The sequence below is a fragment of the Ranitomeya imitator genome, chromosome 2 (assembly GCF_032444005.1).
Source record: "Ranitomeya imitator isolate aRanImi1 chromosome 2, aRanImi1.pri, whole genome shotgun sequence".
In the NCBI taxonomy this organism is placed as follows: Eukaryota; Metazoa; Chordata; class Amphibia; order Anura; family Dendrobatidae; genus Ranitomeya; species Ranitomeya imitator.
The window spans coordinates 805,508,536-805,528,380 of NC_091283.1; the positions used below are offsets into that span (position 1 = coordinate 805,508,536).

Below are 19,845 nucleotides of genomic sequence, written 5' to 3' on the forward strand. Positions count from 1 at the left end.
GCACTCCTGAAAAAAGTGGTGCAAATGGTGGTGGAAATAAACTTAGCAGAGAATTATTTCATATGTATATTTACAGCAGGGCCTATCAACATTGTGGCCTCTAACCAAATACCCCTAAGTCAAAGAAAAAGGGAAACAATGACTATTGCTAAACAATTTTAGCTAAAAGATAGTTCAAAGTCTAATACTTATATCAAAGATGGTATGTGAGTGTATCGGCCGGGGTAGAGTGTACATGTGCTTGCCCACCAGCCCTAACGCACGTTTCACCCAACGCTTCATCAGGGGAGTGTATGTACGAAATCATATGAAATCATTCTCTGCCAAGTTTACTTACATGCATGCTGGCTCCACCTTTTTTTTCAGGAGTGATCTGTTTGTGTCTTATTTAATGTTTGTTCAGTCATATTATTCTTTAAAAAAAAATGAAATAAAATGTTATTTTTTATGAGACCTATTTTGCACTCGATTTTCTCATGTTGGTCTGCTTATTCACTTAGTATATACAGTTATATGAAAAAGTTTGGGCACCCCTATTAATCTTAAGCTTAATGTTTTCTAAAAATTATTTTTTTTTTGCAACAGCTATCTCAGTTTCATATATCTAATAACTGTTGGACACAGTAATGTTTCTGCCTTGAAATGAGGTTTATTGTACTAACAGAAAATGTGCAATCTGCATTCAAACAAAATTTGACAGGTGCATAAGTATGGGCACCCCACCAGAAAAGTGACATTAATATTTAGTAGATCCTCCTTTTGCAAAAATAACAGCCTCTAGTCGCTTCCTGTAGCTTTTAATGAGTTCCTGGATTCTCGGTAAAGGTATTTTTGACCATTCCTCTTTACAAAAAAATTCCAGTTCAGTTAAGTTTGATGGTCGCCGAGCATGGACAGCCCTCTTCAAATGATCCCACAGATGTTCAATGATATTCAGGTCTGGGGACTGGGATGGCCATTCCAGAACAGTGCAATTGTTCCTCTGCATGAATGCCTGAGTAGATTTGGATTTTGGATCATTGTCTTGCTGAAAGATCCATCCCCTGCGTAACTTCAACTTTGTCACTGATTCATGAACATTATTGTCAAGAATCTGCTGATACTGACAGGAATCCATGCGTCCCTCAACTTTAACAAGATTCCCGGTGCCGGCATTGGCCACACAGCCCCAAAGCATGATGGAACCTCCACCAAATTTTACTGTGGGTAGCAAGTGTTTTTCTTGGAATGCTGTATTTTTTGGCCACCATGCATAACACCTTTTTGTATGACCAAACAACTCAATCTTGGTTTCATCAGTCCACAGGACCTTCTTCCAAAAAGAAATTGGCTTCTCCAAATGTGCTTTTGCATACGTCAGCCGACTCTGTTTGTGGCGTGCTTGCAGAAACGGCTTCTTTCGTATCACTCTCCCATACAGCTTCTCCTTGTGCAAAGTGCGTTGTATAGTTGACTGATGCACAGTGACACCATCTGCAGCAAGTTGATGCTGCAGCTCTCTGGAGGTGGTCTGAGGATTGTCCTTGACTGATCTCACCATTCTTCTTCTCTGCCTTTCTGATGTTTTTCTTGGCCTGCCACTTCTGGCCTTAACAAGAACTGTACCTGTGTTCTTCCATTTCCTTACTACCGTATTTTTCGGACTATAAGACGCACCGGACCATAAGACGCACCCCAAATTTGGGGTGAAAATTGCAGAAAAAAAGATTTTTTATAAGATGGGGGTCCGTCTTATTGTCCGAATTTACAGTATCTTACCTGAGGGCTGGTGGCGGCAGAGCAGGGTCACAGGAGGCAAGGTGTCGGCAGAGGTGGGGTGATGCTGGGATCAGGAGGTGCTGGGATGAGAAGGTGCTGGGATGAGAAGGTGCTGGGATGAGAAGGTGCTGGGATGAGAAGGTGCTGGGATGAGAAGGTGCTGGGATCAGGAGGTGCTGGGATGAGAAGGTGCTGGGATCAGGAGGTGCTGGGATCAGGAGGTGCTGGGATCAGGAGGTGCTGGGATCAGGAGGTGCAGTGAGAGGTATGGCGTGAGAGGGGTCCCAGGCTTACCGTGCAGGCTTCCGGTGGCAGAGGTGCAGCGGCAGAGGAGGCGCAGTAAGTGGGGTCCCTTTTTCCGGTGAGGTGATGGTGCAGCAGCCCGGTAAGCAGGAGAGCCGGGTGAATCCTGTTGTTAGCGGTGGTGGCGGCCATTTTCCTGAGGCCGCGCGTGCGCAGATGGAGCGCTCTGCTTCCCGGGCTTCAGGAAAATGGCCGCGGGAGGCCGCGTGTGCGCAGATGGAGATCGCGGCGGCCATTTTCCTGAAGCCCCGGGAAGCAGAGCGCTCCATCTGCGCACGCGCGGCCTCAGGAAAATGGCCGCCACCACCGCTAACGGCAGGATTCACCCGGCTCTCCTGCTTACCGGGCTGCTGCACCATCACCTTACCGGAGAAAGGGACCCCACTTACTACGCCTCCTCTGCCGCCGCACCTCTGCCGCCACGGTAAGGCCTGCATTTCGACTATTAGACGCACCCCCCATTTTCCCCCCTTTTTTGGGGGGGAAAAAGTGCGTCTTGTAGTCCGAAAAATACGGTATGTTCCTCGCAGTGGAAATTGACAGGTTAAATCTCTGAAACAGCTTTTTGTATCCTTCCCCTGAACAACTATGTTGAATAATCTTTGTTTTCAGATCATTAGACAGTTGTTTTGAGGAGCCCATGATGCCACTCTTCAGAGGAGATTCAAACAGGAGAACAACTTGCAAGTGGCCACTTTAAGTAGCTTTTCTCATGATTGCATACACCTGGCTATGAAGTTCAACGCTCAATGAGGTTAGAAAACCAAAAAAAGTGTTTTAGTAAGTCAGTAAAAAGTAGGTAGGAGTATTTAAAACAAGAAAATGATAAGGGTGCCCATACTTATGCACCTGTCAGATTTTGTTTGAATGCAGATTGCACATTTTCTGTTAGTACAATAAACCTCATTTCAAGGCAGAAACATTACTGTGTCCAACAGTTATTAGATATATGAAACTGAAATAGCTATTGCAAAATAAAAAAACTATTTTTGTAAAACATTAAGCTTAAGATTAATAGGGGTGCCCAAACTTTTTCATATTACTGTAGATAGTTCCTTTTTCTCAGTTCTAGACATTTGTGACTTTTTTTTTAGTTTCTAATAGACAATTTTAGCTAAAAATAAGACGAGACGAGAAGACAATGTAAAGGCTGCATTTCATCCTAAAACCACTATTGATATAGGAATAGATCTAGCAAGAGACTTTATCCAGATCCCACAGGAGGGAGCTCTTGACTTACATATCGGAAGGAAACTCTATGGGCTGTGCCGTTATCATAAATCAGGTTCATATAGCGAAACATTACTGAAAAGAAACTTTGCATGCAAAATCAAAGATTTAGGAACCCCCGGTGCAATAATCAGTATAATCTGAAATATGTAAACTATCTGGGATATTATAGTCATGTTACATTAATGATATCATATATATTTACCTTGATCTTCTGTTTCAGCGGGTCGAATGGTGGAAGGTTTTACAGGGGGTGGAGGGCCGGGTTTGTTCTGTCGGTTCACTGTTGGAGCTGGAGAGAAACATTAGAGTTGAATCATAGCGCGATGGAAAACAAAGACAAGTGCTCCAAGGTCCCCAACACTTCATCCCAAAGTAATGGAGACAATACACTTTATGGATCATATTAATGGACCAGTGAACAGATATTCCTATTCATTCGTCGTGTGTATGAACTTAAAAGTAATTGATATCGGCAGCACATTATCCCGTGTAAACAGGTCATGTGCTGCTGAGAAGACATTTTATGGGCACAGAACGATTGTATTAACGATCCTTCTGCACGCTTGGAATGTTCCGTCAGTCTGTCTAAACAGGTTGGTTAACGACCGCGAATCAGCTTGCTTGTAGCCAATCGACAATAGTTATCGGAGAGGATTGGCCCATGTGAAAAGTGGGATTAGATCAGGATCAAATGCTCATTTGTCTGACTGCTAACTCTCATGTAATTTCAATAGTGAGAGCAGAGAAAAAGTCCCTGCCAGACATCTTTGGCAGGTGCTTAATTCCCACAGAAAAGATCATCTGTTGTGAAAGTCGTGAAGCCTACACAAAAAGAGAAACAGACAAGGTCCTAAGAAAGGGGATCACCACAACAAGGATATGGCAAAAAAATATATACACAGCTTTATTGAAATATATATACAAACAAGGGTAACAAACACATAGACATATAAAAACACTTAAAAAGCATACAAATGCTATAGACAACAGCCCCTAATACGGCCGTACCCCACATAGGACTCGAATCATATACACATAATGTAATAACCTAGAACCAAATTGCTCATAGAATGAAAGAAATAGGCCAAGCTACCTAGGCACTCCCCTGGGTACTACAAATGGAAACAGACCACTGATAGTGTGAATGCAAAATAGCAAAAGTATAAAGCCCACATAGACATACAAATCCCTGCACTACAAGTGCTAGATAAGGGACACACATATACAAACCTGCCTAGCATGTAGAGTCGACAGGTGTGTACAAAACGGTACATAAATGTCAAGCAGCAAAAAGTATCAGCATAGTGCCTCAATAGCATGTGACCAACAATCTAACATGCCACTATACAGAAAAATAGCACCAAGATAGTATAAGCTGTAGAGATAGCATATTACCCAGGGCACATAATGCCCAAGCCTATAGCGCCTGGAAAAAGAGTCCTAATGTGGGCTACAAGGAGACCCAACGCGTATCGCCACCACACCGCGCAGCTTCGTCAGGGGTCTCAGGTCCTGGTGGTATCCCATGATCTGTGGTGCCCCCTTTCCATTATATGCATACTGAAAGTCGTGAAGCCCCCATGCAAATTAGATTTTGGGCACCTGTGAACACCGGTTATTTAGGCAGTATTATTTAGACAATATATGGTGGTATTATTATTTAGGCACTGTGTAGAACTTACTATTGGTGGCATTATGTAGCTATTGTAAAGAAGCATTATATAGGCACAGTATAGTGCTATTATTTGAGTGCTGTATTTATGACTTTGTCGTGTTAATCTTTTAGGAACAGTATCATGCTGTTTTTTGGAATGATACTATATTCTTACTATATTTATTATAGTATCCAACTTAGGCCTTATTCACACATCCATTCTTCTTGTAGGAGATTCTGCTGTATTTTTCACAGATAGTCTTTCATAGCTATGAGTGCTATGAGGTAGTTCATGTATCTGTGATCTTTTGCAGACCATGTGATCGATGCAACAATCTCATGCCTGATATTAATTCGAGTGTCGGATCAAAACTGGCAATGTAAATTTATGGGTCAGTGGAAAAAAAAAAAATTAGACTGCACTCTGATGCCATTCAAATGCAGTCCAATTTTCAAGGATTGATAGATAGAAGAGGGAGGACAAAACTTTTTTCCATACTTATGAGGGGACGTTATGAAAATTGTACCAAACTGATGAAACTCGGATGAAAATCACTGATCAAACTTGATCCATTTTTCTCGTCCATCAACATAACTGATGTGTGAATGAGGCCTTAGTTTGAAAACAAAGAGGATGGAGCACATTGTCCAGTGTTCTATGGACGTGGAAATGGACACGAATGGAATGAAGAAATTATCACTTTTTAGGGAAAACAGACATTAAAGTAAGGGGTCCCCACTTTGGATACCCCTTTAACTGTTTATTCTATGTGGCTCTTATAGTGGGACTGAATCCAACCATGTATACAGTTTATTTGATTGTTGGCTATTGTAATGCTGTTTCCCGTATCAGTCAGTATTCTTTCCAAGAGCATCAGAAACGTCACCCAATATAACATTCCTGTACAATTGCTAAATATATGAAATGTCAGGATTAACAAAGCTCTTACGTTTCTTGGGTGGATCCTTGGTGGGTTCAATATAGTTTTCAGTGTCTGGCACAATGTAGTTTTCCTGAAAGAGAGACCATATACACACTGAGAGAAAGACCGCTGGTCGAATCCTGTATTTTTTGTGATGTTCTCTGTCCCTTCTTCTGCGTTTTCTCAATCAAAACTATTTGCAAAAATTTGAACTTTATTTATTTTTTTTATTTTTTTTTACACATACCATTTCTATTTGCCTTTTTCCTTTTTAACACCATTAACTTTATGGTGTTTTTCTACAGTATTTCTGTTCTAATTGTAAACATTTATTTAACAGTAATATTTTCAGATCACTGCATGATATATGGCTGTACATAAAAAAAAGGAGCATCTATCTTTCAGGCATACAGTGGGGCAAAAAGGTATTTAGTCAGTCAGCAATAGTGCAAGTTCCACCACTTAAAAAGATGAGAGGCGTCTGTAATTTACATCATAGGTAGACCTCAACTATGGGAGACAAACTGAGAAAAAAAAATCCAGAAAATCACATTGTCTGTTTTTTTAACATTTTATTTGCATATTATGGTGGAAAATAAGTATTTGGTCAGAAACAAAATTTCATCTCAATACTTTGTAATATATCCTTTGTTTGCAATGACAGAGGTCAAACGTTTTCTGTAAGTCTTCACAAGGTTGCCACACACTGTTGTTGGTATGTTGGCCCATTCCTCCATGCAGATCTCCTCTAGAGCAGTGATGTTTTTGGCTTTTCGCTTGGCAACACGGACTTTCAACTCCCTCCAAAGGTTTTCTATAGGGTTGAGATCTGGAGACTGGCTAGGCCACTCCAGGACCTTGAAATGCTTCTTACGAAGCCACTCCTTCGTTGCCCTGGCGGTGTGCTTTGGATCATTGTCATGTTGAAAGACCCAGCCACGTTTCATCTTCAATGCCCTTGCTGATGGAAGGAGGTTTGCACTCAAAATCTCACGATACATGGCCCCATTCATTCTTTCATGTACCCGGATCAGTCGTCCTGGCCCCTTTGCAGAGAAACAGCCCCAAAGCATGATGTTTCCACCACCATGCTTTACAGTAGGTATGGTGTTTGATGGATGCAACTCAGTATTCTTTTTCCTCCAAATACGACAAGTTGTGTTTCTACCAAACAGTTCCAGTTTAGTTTCATCAGACCATAGGACATTCTCCCAAAACTCCTCTGGATCATCCAAATGCTCTCTAGCAAACTTCAGACGGGCCCGGACATGTACTGGCTTAAGCAGTGGGACACGTCTGGCACTGCAGGATCTGAGTCCATGGTGGCATAGTGTGTTACTTATGGTAGGCCTTGTTACATTGGTCCCAGCTCTCTGCAGTTCATTCACTAGGTCCCCCCGCGTGGTTCTGGGATTTTTGCTCACCGTTCTTGTGATCATTCTGACCCCACGGGGTGGGATTTTTCGTGGAGCCCCAGATCGAGGGAGATTATCAGTGGTCTTGTATGTCTTCAATTTTCTAATTATTGCTCCCACTGTTGATTTCTTCACTCCAGGCTGGTTGGCTATTGCAGATTCAGTCTTCCCAGCCTGGTGCAGGGCTACAATTTTGTTTCTGGTGTCCTTTGACAGCTCTTTGGTCTTCACCATAGTGTAGTTTGGAGTCAGACTGTTTGAGGGTGTGTACAGGTGTCTTTTTATACTGATAACAAGTTTAAACAGGTGCCATTACTACAGGTAATGAGTGGAGGAAAGAGGAGACTCTTAAAGAAGAAGTTACGGGTCTGTGAGAGCCAGAAATCTTGATTGTTTGTTTCTGACCAAATACTTATTTTCCACCATAATATGCAAAAAAATGATAAAAAAACAGACAATGTGATTTTCTGGATTTTTTTTTCTCAGTTTGTCTCCCATAGTTGAGTGTAAATTACAGACGCCTTTCATCTTTTTAAGTGGTGGAACTTGCACTATTGCTGACTGACTAAATACTTTTTTGCCCCACTGTACATAATTTATGTCCTAACAGGAATCCTTAAAGGGAATCTGTCACAAGGTTTTTATTATGTAATCTGAAAGCAGCGTAATGTAGAGATAAAGTCCCTGTCTGATTATAGCGACGTGTTACTTACTGGGCTTCTTACTGTAGTTGTTATAAAAACTTTGCTTTATCAGTAGGAAATTAATCACTAGAGGATTGGCATTACTACCAGGTAGTCAAACCACGCCCCCCACCACTGATTGGCCGCTTTGTGGAAATTCTGCATAGGCAGAAAGCAGCCAATCAGTGATGTGGGCGGGGTTACACAGAGCTCAGTGTTCACAGAATTGGTAGATCAGATAGAACAGTTTTTAATTAACATTTTAGCAGTAAAGTGATACATCTCTGGAATCGGGATCTTTGCCCCTACATCATGTTGCCCTCAGATGGGGTAGAAAAAGCTGGTGACAAATTCCGTTTAAGGAGCACAGACTTAACAGGTTCAGTTAAGTTTCCTCTTAATTTTTGCAAGATTCGCTGATGATCTAATATGTTTGAGTTTAAACCAAGTCTTCCTCGATTTCTGTTTTTGGATTCCAACATGCCCAATCATTTCTCCTCTTATGATATAAGTTGCTGCCAGAGGAGTTAGATAGCAGTTCATTCCCTCTTCTCAAATGGTAATAAATAAATCTAATTAACAGATGATATATTCTGAAAAAAATATTTTTCTTTCTCCACCTTTTCCAATTTGTTTACTGCTTCACTTCTTCTTGCACTTCCATCTTGGCACTTCTACGAGTGACTTCTGAATGACATTTTGCACAAATCATTTCACCAGTTTACCAAACTGCAAAGTAACAGCCCAGTCCATCTATTTTATCTCAGCATTTTCCCGTTTAGTTGGGAGTCGTCCTTGCCCGGTAGAACTCATAAGGTACCATCACATTTAGCGACGCTGCAGCGATACCGATCGCTGCAGCGTCGCTGTTTGGTCGCTGGAGAGCTATCACACAGACAGCTCTCCAGCGACCAACGATGCCGAAGTCATACTTACTACATACTACATACTTACATTCCGGTGTCTGTCGTGTCCCCCGGCGTTCTGCTTCCCTGCACTGTGTAAGTGCTGGCCGTAAAAGCAGAGCGGTGACATCACCGCTGTAATCTGCTTTACGGCCGGCCGGCACTGACACAGGATGCAGGAGGAGTGCAGGGAAGCAGAACGCCGGGGGATGCCACAGACACCGGAATGTAAGTATGTAGGTGTTTTTTTTTTTACATTTACACTGGTAACCAGGGTAAACATTGGGTTACTAAGCGCGGCCCTGCGCTTAATAACCCGATGTTTACCCTGGTTACCAGTGAAGACATCGCTGGATCAGCGTCACACACGCAGGTTCAGCGATGTCTGTGGGAGATCCAGCGACGAAATAAAGTTCTGGACTTTCTGCTCCGACCAACGATGTCACAGCAGGATCCAGATCGCTGCTGCCTGTCAAACACAACGATATCGCTATCCAGGACGCTGCAATGTCACGGATCGCTAGCGATATCGTTGTGAAGTTGGTAAGTGTGACGGTACCTGTAGGTAAGAATAAAGCCTTAGACATTCTACGCCATATGTCCATGAGCCGCTGAACCTTAGGCTTCAGTCTGCGGCGGCGTTACCTCTTTAGCATGCTTGCACAGTGGAGATTATGAGATGGACTTGATATCATTATCGACGACATGTACATGTGAAGCAGGATCATGCTAAGATAGATCCTGCATCAGATGCATGACATGTTTAAACCAGAAACCCCATGTTACAATCACAACCGAAACGTAGATGATGCGGTGGTTTTGGAGCTCGGTCTCAGAAAAAGCAAAGATCCCCCCACCATAAAGAAACAGAATGAAATTTTTCAGCACAAAGTTTGAAAATTTACATTTTAGTTAAACCATTAGTGAACACCACATAGTGACATTCATTAGCGGTTTTACCTTGGGAAAGTCTTATATATTTACAAAGACCATGAAACCGGTTAGACCAGCAGAGAATGACTTAATTATGAATGTGGTTTAGCAGAAGCAGAGAGATGGAAACGTCCCGTCACCTAGCAGAGCAACTACTATGGCAGTGCAAAAATCTCCACAGACGTGGTTGAATACAGTTATACGCTTAATTTACAAATTGCATAGTTGTAGACTACCTGCCTAATAGAAAGGTCCTTGACCTTAAATAAATGATCCTAACCGGGAACTTGACCCTAGAGAGACGCTTGTAAGCCCCCACCACATGTAACCCATGTATACAATTGAGATGCTTAACTCCTTCTAGACATATGACTTACAGTTGTATCATATGTCATGTACCTGCCTTTGATGTGTGCTCACAAGTCGAGCTCCCATCTTTCCCGTCAGATGGTGGAAGATTTATTCACCCATTGTCTGCCTCTAACAGTTGAGCTCTGACTGCAGCTGTTAACATGTTAAATGCCTCTGTTAATCTCAGACAGCATTTAATACCTACCGGCAGGGAAGGGGGGGTGCGTCATTCTATGTCCATCGGCATATGTATGACATGATCGTGGGGCACTGATGGGTTGCCATGACAGCCAGGGGTCTATGGCAGGAAACCCAGGAAAACCCCATTGCTTACAAAGAGACATAAAAAAAGCTAGACTGCAAATTTCCAAAATGTACATGATTCAACAAAAACCCTTCTTGGAAAGTGTCTTGTGGATAGGTTAGACCAATTTTGAGCTTTGTGGTAAAGCACATCATTCTACGGTTTTCCGAAAACAGAATGAGGCCTAAAAAGAAATGAACATAGTACCTACAGTAAAATATGGTGGAGGTGCAAAGATCTTTTGGGACCGTTGTGTTGCCTCTGGCACTGGGTAACTTGACTGTGTGTGACATCTTAAAATCGGAAGATTACCAAAGGTTTTTGGTTTGCAATGTAGTGCCTACTGTCAAAAAGCTGGGTTTGCCTACTAGGTTATGGGTTTTCCAGGAGGACAATGACCCCACACCTATTTCAAGAAGCACCCAGGAATGAATGGAAACAAAGCACTGGAGAGTCCTGAAGTGGCCAACAATGAATCTGGATCTAAATCTCATTGAACACCTGTGGAGAGATCTTAAAATTCCTGTTGGGAGAAGACGCCTTCACATATGAGAGACCTGGAGCAGTTTGCAAAGAAAGAGTGGTCAAAAATTCCAGGTGAGAGGTCTAAGAAGCTTGTTGATGGTTATAGTAAGCGATTGATTGCAGTTATTTATTCCAAAAGGTTGTGCAACCAAATATTAACCCCTTAGTGACCACAAATACGTCTTTTTACTGACCTGTGATATACGAGAATAGCCTCCCCATACAGGTGACAATCCAGCAGCCATCAGCTGTACACTATAGCTGACAACTTGCTGCATCAGCCATGATCAGTGTTGGCAGTCTACGGTCATTTAACCCCTTAAATGCTGCTGTCAATAGTGACTACGACATCTTGATGGTTAACAGAGTGTGGGGGCTTCCTCTTTAACCCCATTGGCACCCTAAGATCTTGATTATGTGGTCCTGATGTTTGTCTCGACAAGTCACTGCCAAATAACGAACTTGGAGTCTGCCAGCTACAGTGCTATGTTTGAAAGTTATCAAAATTTAGGTGGTAAAAATAAACTTTTTCATTCCTGTCATGCCAATTTGCATTAATTCTGAAAAGCACCTGAAGGGTTAAAGAACTAGCCAAAAGCAATTTTGAATACATTGAGAGGTGCTGTTTTTAAAAATGGTGTCACTTTTTGGGGGATTCCAATATATAGGACCCCCAGAGTCACTTCAAAACTGAACAGGTCCTTACAAAAAATACAATTCATAAAATTTCCTTGAAAAAAAATGAAAAATTACTGCTACGTTTTTAAACCTTCTAAAATGTGAACAAAATTAAACAACATTTTACGAATGGTGCTGATATAAAGCAGACATGTGGGAAATGTTATTTATTAATGTTCTTGTGTGGTATGAATATCTGGATTAGGGGGATAATCATTCAAATTGTGAAAATTGCTAATTTGTTTACATTTTTTGTCAAATTTCTGATACGTTTTGCATTCATTTATAAAAAGTATCGACCTAAATTTTCCATTATCATAAAAGTACAATGTGTCATGAAAAAAACGCTCTCAAAATCAATGGGAAATGTTGAAGCATTCAAGAGTTACTATTACATAAAGTGATAAAACATTGGCCCAGTCACTAAGGGGTTAAGTTGACGGCGCCAACAAATTTGTCTACAGAAAAATCGATGAATCCAGCAGGAATGTAGTAAAATCACTAAATTTATTTCTTCATTTTTTTTAAAAAAAGGAAAGGGTTGTATCCTACGGTACACCACTTGTAAATAAGTATAATTTCTTACAGCATTATGCACACATGGCAGCGTTCTTCCGACGCGTTTCGACAAATGTCTTAATCAACAAATTTGTCTGGCCCGTTCTGGTAGTTTTGTGTGAAGTGATGTCCAATTTGCTTTTTTTCCCCCCTCTGTTTTTTAGTGTTGTTCCAATAATTTTTACGGAAAAATAATTCATTTTCTGGAACAATTTCAAGAGTGCACTTTCGGACAAGACTATATATGTTTGGTATCTGCGCACTTGTACTGACCTGGGGAATCAGAATTCCTGGTCAGTTTTACCTAATAGTGAACATGGTAAATAAAAACCTCCAAAACAATTGCAATTTTTTTTTTTGCAATTTCAGTGAATTTGAATTTTTTTCTTGCTTTTCATTGCATCACATGATAAAATGAATGGGGTCATTCAAAAGTACAACTCAACCTGCAAAAAAACAAACCCTCATACGATCATATGGACAGGGCAGGAAAAAAAAGGAAACAAAAAACAAACAAATAAAAAATAGCCCAGTCATGAAAGGATTAAACCTCTAATAATCTTATAATTGTTCCAGTTGTAGGTCATAGTCATATACCTCGTCCTCCTCAGAGTCCTGCTTTGACTTTCCCACTGGCGTTTTGAAGGCTGGTAGTTGGAATGGTGTAGGCTGATTTCTGGGAGAGGGCATCGGTTTAGGCAATGGTATTTTTGGGCCACTGATATGTGGTCGACTGGTAACTGCAGGTAAAGGCTGCTGGTGCTTTGCAAATGGCTCATTTGGTTTGGGTGGTTGCCTCATGTTTATGGGTTTATCTGTTGAGAAAAGATAGAAAAGTTTAGAAGTTGTGCTAATTAGTCCATTTCAAACTATGCTAAAAAAAACATAACAAAACCCATAATATAAACTTATCCAGTAAAAGTCCTTAAAAGGGTTGTTCATCACTATTCACTATTTGCCCTTTCATGCCCTTCATAACTAATGCTTGCTCCATGGGGAAAGCTTCATGAGTGACATTACTGTGATCTTTTGCGTGAGGTGGGAGGCTGGAAGCCGAGACCACCAGATTTAACATCACAGGTAGGGTTGAGCGAAACGGGTCGTTCATTTTCAAAAGACGCCGACTTTTGGCAAAGTCGGGTTTCATGAAACCCGATCCGACCCCTGTGCGGGGTCGGCCATGCGGTACGCGACTTTCGCGCCAAAGTCGCGTTTCAATGACGCGAAAAGCGCCATTTCTCAGCCAATGAAGGTAAACGCAGAGTGTGGGCAGCGTGATGACATAGGTCCTGGTCCCCACCATCTTAGAGAAGGGCATTGCAGTGATTGGCTTGCTGTCTGCGGCGTCACAGGGGCTATAAAGGGGAGTTCCCGCCGACCGCCATGTTACTGCTGCTGATCTGAGCTTAGGGAGAGGTTGCTGCCGCTTCGTCAGAAGCAGGGATAGCGTTAGGCAGGGTCCATTAACCACAAAACCACTTGTGCTGTAGCGATTTCCACTGCCCAACACCACCTTCGGTGTGCAGGGACAGTGGAAGCTACATTTTTTTTTTCCCCCTCAGCGCTGTAGCTCATTGGGCTGCCCTAGAAGGCTCCCTGATAGCTGCATTGCTGTGTGTACGCCGCTGTGCAAACCAACTGCTTTTTTCAAAGCACAAATCCTCTTGTTCCTTCCTTTCTGCACAGCTATCTTTTTGGTTTGTCCACACTTTTTATTTAATTTGTGCATCAGTCCACTCCTTATTGCTGCCTGCCATACCTGGCTGAGATTACTGCAGGGAGATAGTAATTGAAGGACACTCCCTGTTTTTTTTTTTTTTTTTTTGTGGGAGATTAAGATTGACATTTCTGCTAGAGTGCCATCCCTGTCTGTGTCATCTCTCACTCAGTGGGCCATAGAAAGCCTATTTATTTTTTTGCTTGATTTGGGTTATAAAATCTACCTGAAAAAATCACTACATCAATCAGTGGGAGAAAAATATTGGCCTCAGGGCTTGTGTGCCACTCTTGACTCCTGTGTGTGCCATCTCTCAGTCAGTGGGCCATAGAAAGCCTATTTATTTTTTTGCTTGATTTTGATTCTAAAATCTACCTGAAAAAATCACTACATCAATCAGTGGGAGAAAAATATTGGCCTCAGGGCTTGTGTGCCACTCCTGACTCCTGTGTGCATCATCACTCACTCAGTGGGCCATAGAAAGCCCATTTTTTTTTTTTTTTTTGCTTTATTTGGGTTCTAAATTCTACCTGAAAAAATCAATAAATCAATCAGTGGGAGATTAATATTGGCCTTTGGGCTTGTGTGCCAGTCCTAAGCGTGCCATCTCTCTCTCTCAGATAGTGGGCCATAGAAAGCCTATTTATTTATTTTTTTATTGGGTTTATAAATTTTCCCTGGAACCAAAAAAAAAAAGTGGGAGATTAATATTGGCCTCTGGGCTTGTGTGCCAGTCCTGAGCGTGCCATCTCTCTCACAAATAGTGGGCCATAGAAAGCCTATTTATTTTTTTGCTTGATTTGGGTTCTAAAATGTACCTGAAAAAATCACTACATCAATCAGTGGGAGAAAAATATTGGCCTCAGGGCTTGTGTGCCACTCCTGACTCCTGTGTGCATCATCACTCACTCAGTGGGCCATAGAAAGCCCATTTTTTTTTTTTGCTTTATTTGGGTTCTAAATTCTACCTGAAAAAATCAATAAATCAATCAGTGGGAGATTAATATTGGCCTTTGGGCTTGTGTGCCAGTCCTAAGCGTGCCATCTCTCTCTCTCAGATAGTGGGCCATAGAAAGACTATTTATTTTTATTTTTTTATTGGGTTTATAAATTTTCCCTGGAAAAAAAAAAAAAAAGTGGGAGATTAATATTGGCCTCTGGGCTTGTGTGCCAGTCCTGAGCGTGCCATCTCTCTCACAAATAGTGGGCCATAGAAAGCCTATTTATTTTTTTTTTTTGGTTTTATAAATTCTCCCTTAAAAAAAAAAGGGAGATTAATATTGGCCTTTGGGCTTGTGTGCCAGTCCTAAGCGTGCCATCTCTCTCTGTCTCTCAGATAGTGGGCCGTAGAAAGCCTATTTATTATTTTTTTTATTGGGTTTATAAATTTTCCCTGGAACAAAAAAAAAAAGTGGGAGATAAATATTGGCCTCTGGGCTTGTGTGCCACTCCTGACTCCTGTGTGCGTCATCTCTCACTCAGTGGGCCATAGAAAGCCTTTTCTTGTTTTATTTGTTTTCTAAATTCTCCCTGAAAAAATCATTTTATTTTATTTGGTTTCTAAATTCTTCCTGAAAAAATCATTTTATTCTATTTTTTTTTTTTCCTAAAGTCTCCCTGAAAAAAAAAAAAAAAAAATCAGTGGGAGATTAATATTGCCCTTTCTGCTTGTGTGCCAGTCTTGACTCCTGGGTGTGCCATCTCTCTCTCTCTCTCTCCAATTGTGGGCCATAGAAAGCCTATTATTTTTTTAGCTTGATTTGGGTTCCAAAATCTACCTGAAAAAATCACTACATCAATCAGTGGGAGATAAATATTGGCCTCTGGGCTTGTGTGCCACTCCTGACTCCTGTGTGCGTCATCTCTCACTCAGTGGGCCATAGAAAGCCTTTTTTTGTTTTATTTGTTTTCTAAATTCTCCCTGAAAAAATCATTTTATTTTATTTGGTTTCTAAATTCTTCCTGAAAAATCATTTTATTCTATTTTTTTTTCCTAAAGTCTCCCTGAAAAAAAAAAAAAATCAAATCAGTGGGAGATTAATATTTACATTTGTGCTTCAGTGACAGTCCTGCGTGTGTGGCATCTCTTTCATTTGTTGCCACCAACAACAGAGTGTGTAACATTGTGCCTGATTTTCGTTGTGGTCTCACTCACCTGTAAAGGGGTAGCTAAATCATACTGAAGTTATAGCTCACCGTGTAATTTGTGTGACAGCAACAAATACCGTTAGTTTGTTTACGTTTTTAAAACAATGAGGAAGTATGGTGGAAGAGGTCGTGGCCGGGGGCGTTCATTGTCAGCTGGTAATGAGGGTAGTGGTAGTGGTGGAGCATCAGCTGGTCGTGGGAAAAAAAATATTGCACCCAAGTCTGGAGCTGTGGAGCCAGGTTCGTCGTCAGGCTACACAAGGCCTCGAACGCTCCCTTTTCTGGGAGTAGGAAAACCGCTTTTAAAGCCGGAGCAGCAAGAGCAAGTTTTGGCTTATCTTGCTGACTCAGCCTCTAGCTCTTTTGCCTCCTCTCGTGAAACTGGTAAATGTCAAAGCAGCGCGTCGTTAGTGGATGTTCACGGTCAGGGACAAGTCGCTTCCTTGTCCTCTTCAGCAAAAACAACAACAGAGAAGAATGCAGCAGGCGACACAACGGGTTACTCCATGGAGCTCTTTACACATACCGTCCCTGGCTTAGAAAGTGAAGCAGTTAACAGTCCATGCCCATTACAAGTTGAATCTGACATGGAGTGCACTGATGCACAGCCACAGCCAGACTACTATGCTGGTCCTTTGACTCAGACCACAACATTGCCCTCGCAGGGTAATGATCAAGAATCAGACCCTGATGAGACTATGTTGCCCCATCACGAACGCTATACCACCGACCGACACGGTGACACAGACGAAGTTGCACACGAGCTACAAGAAGAGGTAATAGATGACCCAGTTCTTGACCCCGATTGGCAGCCATTGGGGGAACAGGGTGCAGGCGGCAGCAGTTCTGAAGCGGAGGAGGAGGGGCCGCAGCAGGCATCAACATCGCAACAGGTTCCATCTGCCGGGCCCGTATCTTGCCCAAAACGCGTGGCAAAGCCAAAACCTGTTGGAGGACAGCGTGGCCATCCGGTTAAAGCTCAGTCTGCAATGCCTGAAAAGGTATCCGATGCTAGAAAGAGTGCAGTCTGGCATTTTTTTAAACAACATCCAATTGATCAGCGCAAAGTCATCTGTCAAAAATGTTCAACTACCTTAAGCAGAGGACAGAATCTGAAAAGTCTCAATACAAGTTGCATGCATAGACATTTAACCACCATGCATTTGCAAGCCTGGACTAACTACGAAACGTCCCTTAAGGTTGTAGCACCCTCGGCCAATGAAGCTAGTCAGCAACGCAACATCCCTTCCGGCAGTGTAGGGCCACCATTTTCCGCACCACCTGCAGTATCTGTGCAGGTTTCTTTGCCAGGCCAAAGCAGTCAGGGTCAGGGAATCACCAGTTTCGTAGTAGGAAACACTGCATCTAGGGCACCGGCGGCAACAATACCATCTCCCACCGTCTCTCAGTCTGCCATGTCCACCGGCACCCCCGCTAGTTCCACGATCTCCAGCTCTCCAGTCCAGCTCACCCTACATGAGACTATGGTTAGAAAAAGGAAGTACTTAGCCTCGCATCCGCGTGCACAGGGTTTGAACGCACACATAGCTAGACTAATCTCGTTAGAGATGATGCCCTACCGGTTAGTTGAAAGCGAAGCTTTCAAAGCCCTGATGGACTACGCTGTACCACGCTACGAGCTACCCAGTCGACACTTTTTTTCCAGAAAAGCCATCCCAGCCCTCCACCAGCATGTTAAAGAGCGCATCGTCCATGCACTCAGGCAATCTGTGAGCACAAAGGTGCACCTGACAACAGATGCATGGACCAGTAGGCATGGCCAGGGACGTTACGTGTCCATCACGGCACACTGGGTAAATGTGGTGGATGCAGGGTCCACAGGGGACAGCAAGTTTGGGACAGTTCTGCCTAGCCCACGGTCTAGGAAACAATTGGCTGTAGCCGTTTGCACCCCCTCCTCCTCCTCTTTGTCCTCCTGCAGAAGCGAGAGCTCGTCCACAGACCGCAGTCGCACAACCACTCCATCCGCAGCTGCCACTGTTGCACACCAGGTCTCCCATTATGGGGCAGCTACTGGCAAACGTCAGCAGGCTGTATTGGCTATGAAGTGTTTGGGCGACAACAGACACACCGCGGAAGTTCTGTCCGAGTTCTTGCAGAAAGAAACGCAGTCGTGGCTGGGCACTGTAGATCTTGAGGCAGGCAAGGTAGTGAGTGATAACGGAAGGAATTTCATGGCTGCCATCTCCCTTTCCCAACTGAAACACATTCCTTGCCTGGCTCACACCTTAAACCTGGTGGTGCAGTGCTTCCTGAAAAGTTATCCGGGGTTATCCGACCTGCTCCTCAAAGTGCGTGGACTTTGCTCACATATCCGCCGTTCGCCCGTACACTCCAGCCGTATGCAGACCTATCAGCGTTCTTTGAACCTTCCCCAGCATCGCCTAATCATAGACGTTGCAACAAGGTGGAACTCAACACTGCACATGCTTCAGAGACTGTGTGAACAGAGGCGGGCTGTTATGTTTTTGTGGGAGGATACACATACACGGGCAGGCAGTAGGATGGCAGACATGGAGTTGTCAGGTGTGCAGTGGTCGAAGATTCAAGACATGTGCCAAGTCCTTCAGTGTTTTGAGGAATGCACACGGCTGGTTAGTAGAGACAACGCCATAATAAGCATGAGCATCCCCCTAATGCGTCTGCTGATGCAAAGTTTGACGCACATAAAGGATCAGGCATCTGCAGCTGAGGAAGAGGAAAGCCTTGATGACAGTCAGCCATTGTCTGGCCAGGGCAGTGTACAGGACGAGGTAGCGGGCGAAGAGGAGGAGGAGGACGAGGAGGATGATGGGGATGATTATATTTTTAATGAGGAAGCTTTTCCGGGGCCACTGGAAATTGGTGGCGCGGCAAGGCCGGGTTCTGGTTTTTTGAGGGACACAAGTGACGTGGATTTGCCTGAAACTGCCCCTCAACCAAGCACAACCGCAGATTTGAGAACTGGAACTTTGGCCCACATGGCGGATTATGCCTTACGTATCCTCAAAACGGACACACGCATAACTAAAATGATGAATGATGACGATTACTGGTTGGCCTGCCTCCTTGATCCTCGCTAAAAAGGCAAATTGCAAAATATAATGCCACATGAGAACTTGGAACTAATATTAGCAACCAAACAATCAACTCTTGTTGACCGTTTGCTTCTGGCATTCCCTGCACACAGCGCCCGTGATCGTTCTCACACGAGCTGCAGGGGCCAGCAGACCAGAGGAATTAGAGGGGCAGAAATCAGAAGTGGCGTTGGCCAGAGGGGTTTTCTGACCAGGTTGTGGAGTGATTTTGCTATGACCGCATACAGGACAGGTACTGCAGCATCAATTCAAAGTGACAGGAGACAACATTTGTCCAGTATGGTTACAAACTATTTTTCATCCCTTATCGATGTTCTCCCTCAACCGTCATTCCCATTTGATTACTGGTCATCAAAATTAGACACCTGGCCAGAATTGGCAGAATATGCATTGCAGGAGCTTGCTTGCCCGGCAGCTAGTGTCCTATCAGAAAGAGTATTCAGTGCTGCACGTTCAATACTAACAGAAAAAAGGACTCGTCTGGCTACCCAAAATGTAGATGATCTAACCTTCATTAAAATGAACCACAACTGGATTTCGAAATCTTTTGCCCCACCTTGCCCGGCTGACACCTTGCTTTCCTATGAAAAGGTCTTGCCTGTGGACTATTCTGAATGCCTTTTCCAATCTCGTAATTTTCTGCACCTGATTGTCCAGCA

At 43.0% G+C, this 19,845-nt stretch overlaps 1 protein-coding gene across 11 annotated transcripts in view; it reads right to left on the minus strand.

Moving 5' to 3' along the window:
• BLNK (B cell linker) overlaps positions 1-19,845 on the minus strand; it is a 271,319-nt gene that overhangs the window by 33,963 nt on the left and 217,511 nt on the right. For all 11 annotated transcript variants that reach the window (XM_069753811.1, XM_069753810.1, XM_069753809.1 and 8 more), the window contains 3 exons: positions 12,821-13,038; positions 5,899-5,962; positions 3,497-3,583 (listed from right to left, as the gene is read on the minus strand). In XM_069753811.1, the coding sequence (XP_069609912.1) occupies positions 3,497-3,583; positions 5,899-5,962; positions 12,821-13,038 (369 nt within the window). The remainder of the gene's footprint in view (positions 1-3,496; positions 3,584-5,898; positions 5,963-12,820; positions 13,039-19,845) is intronic.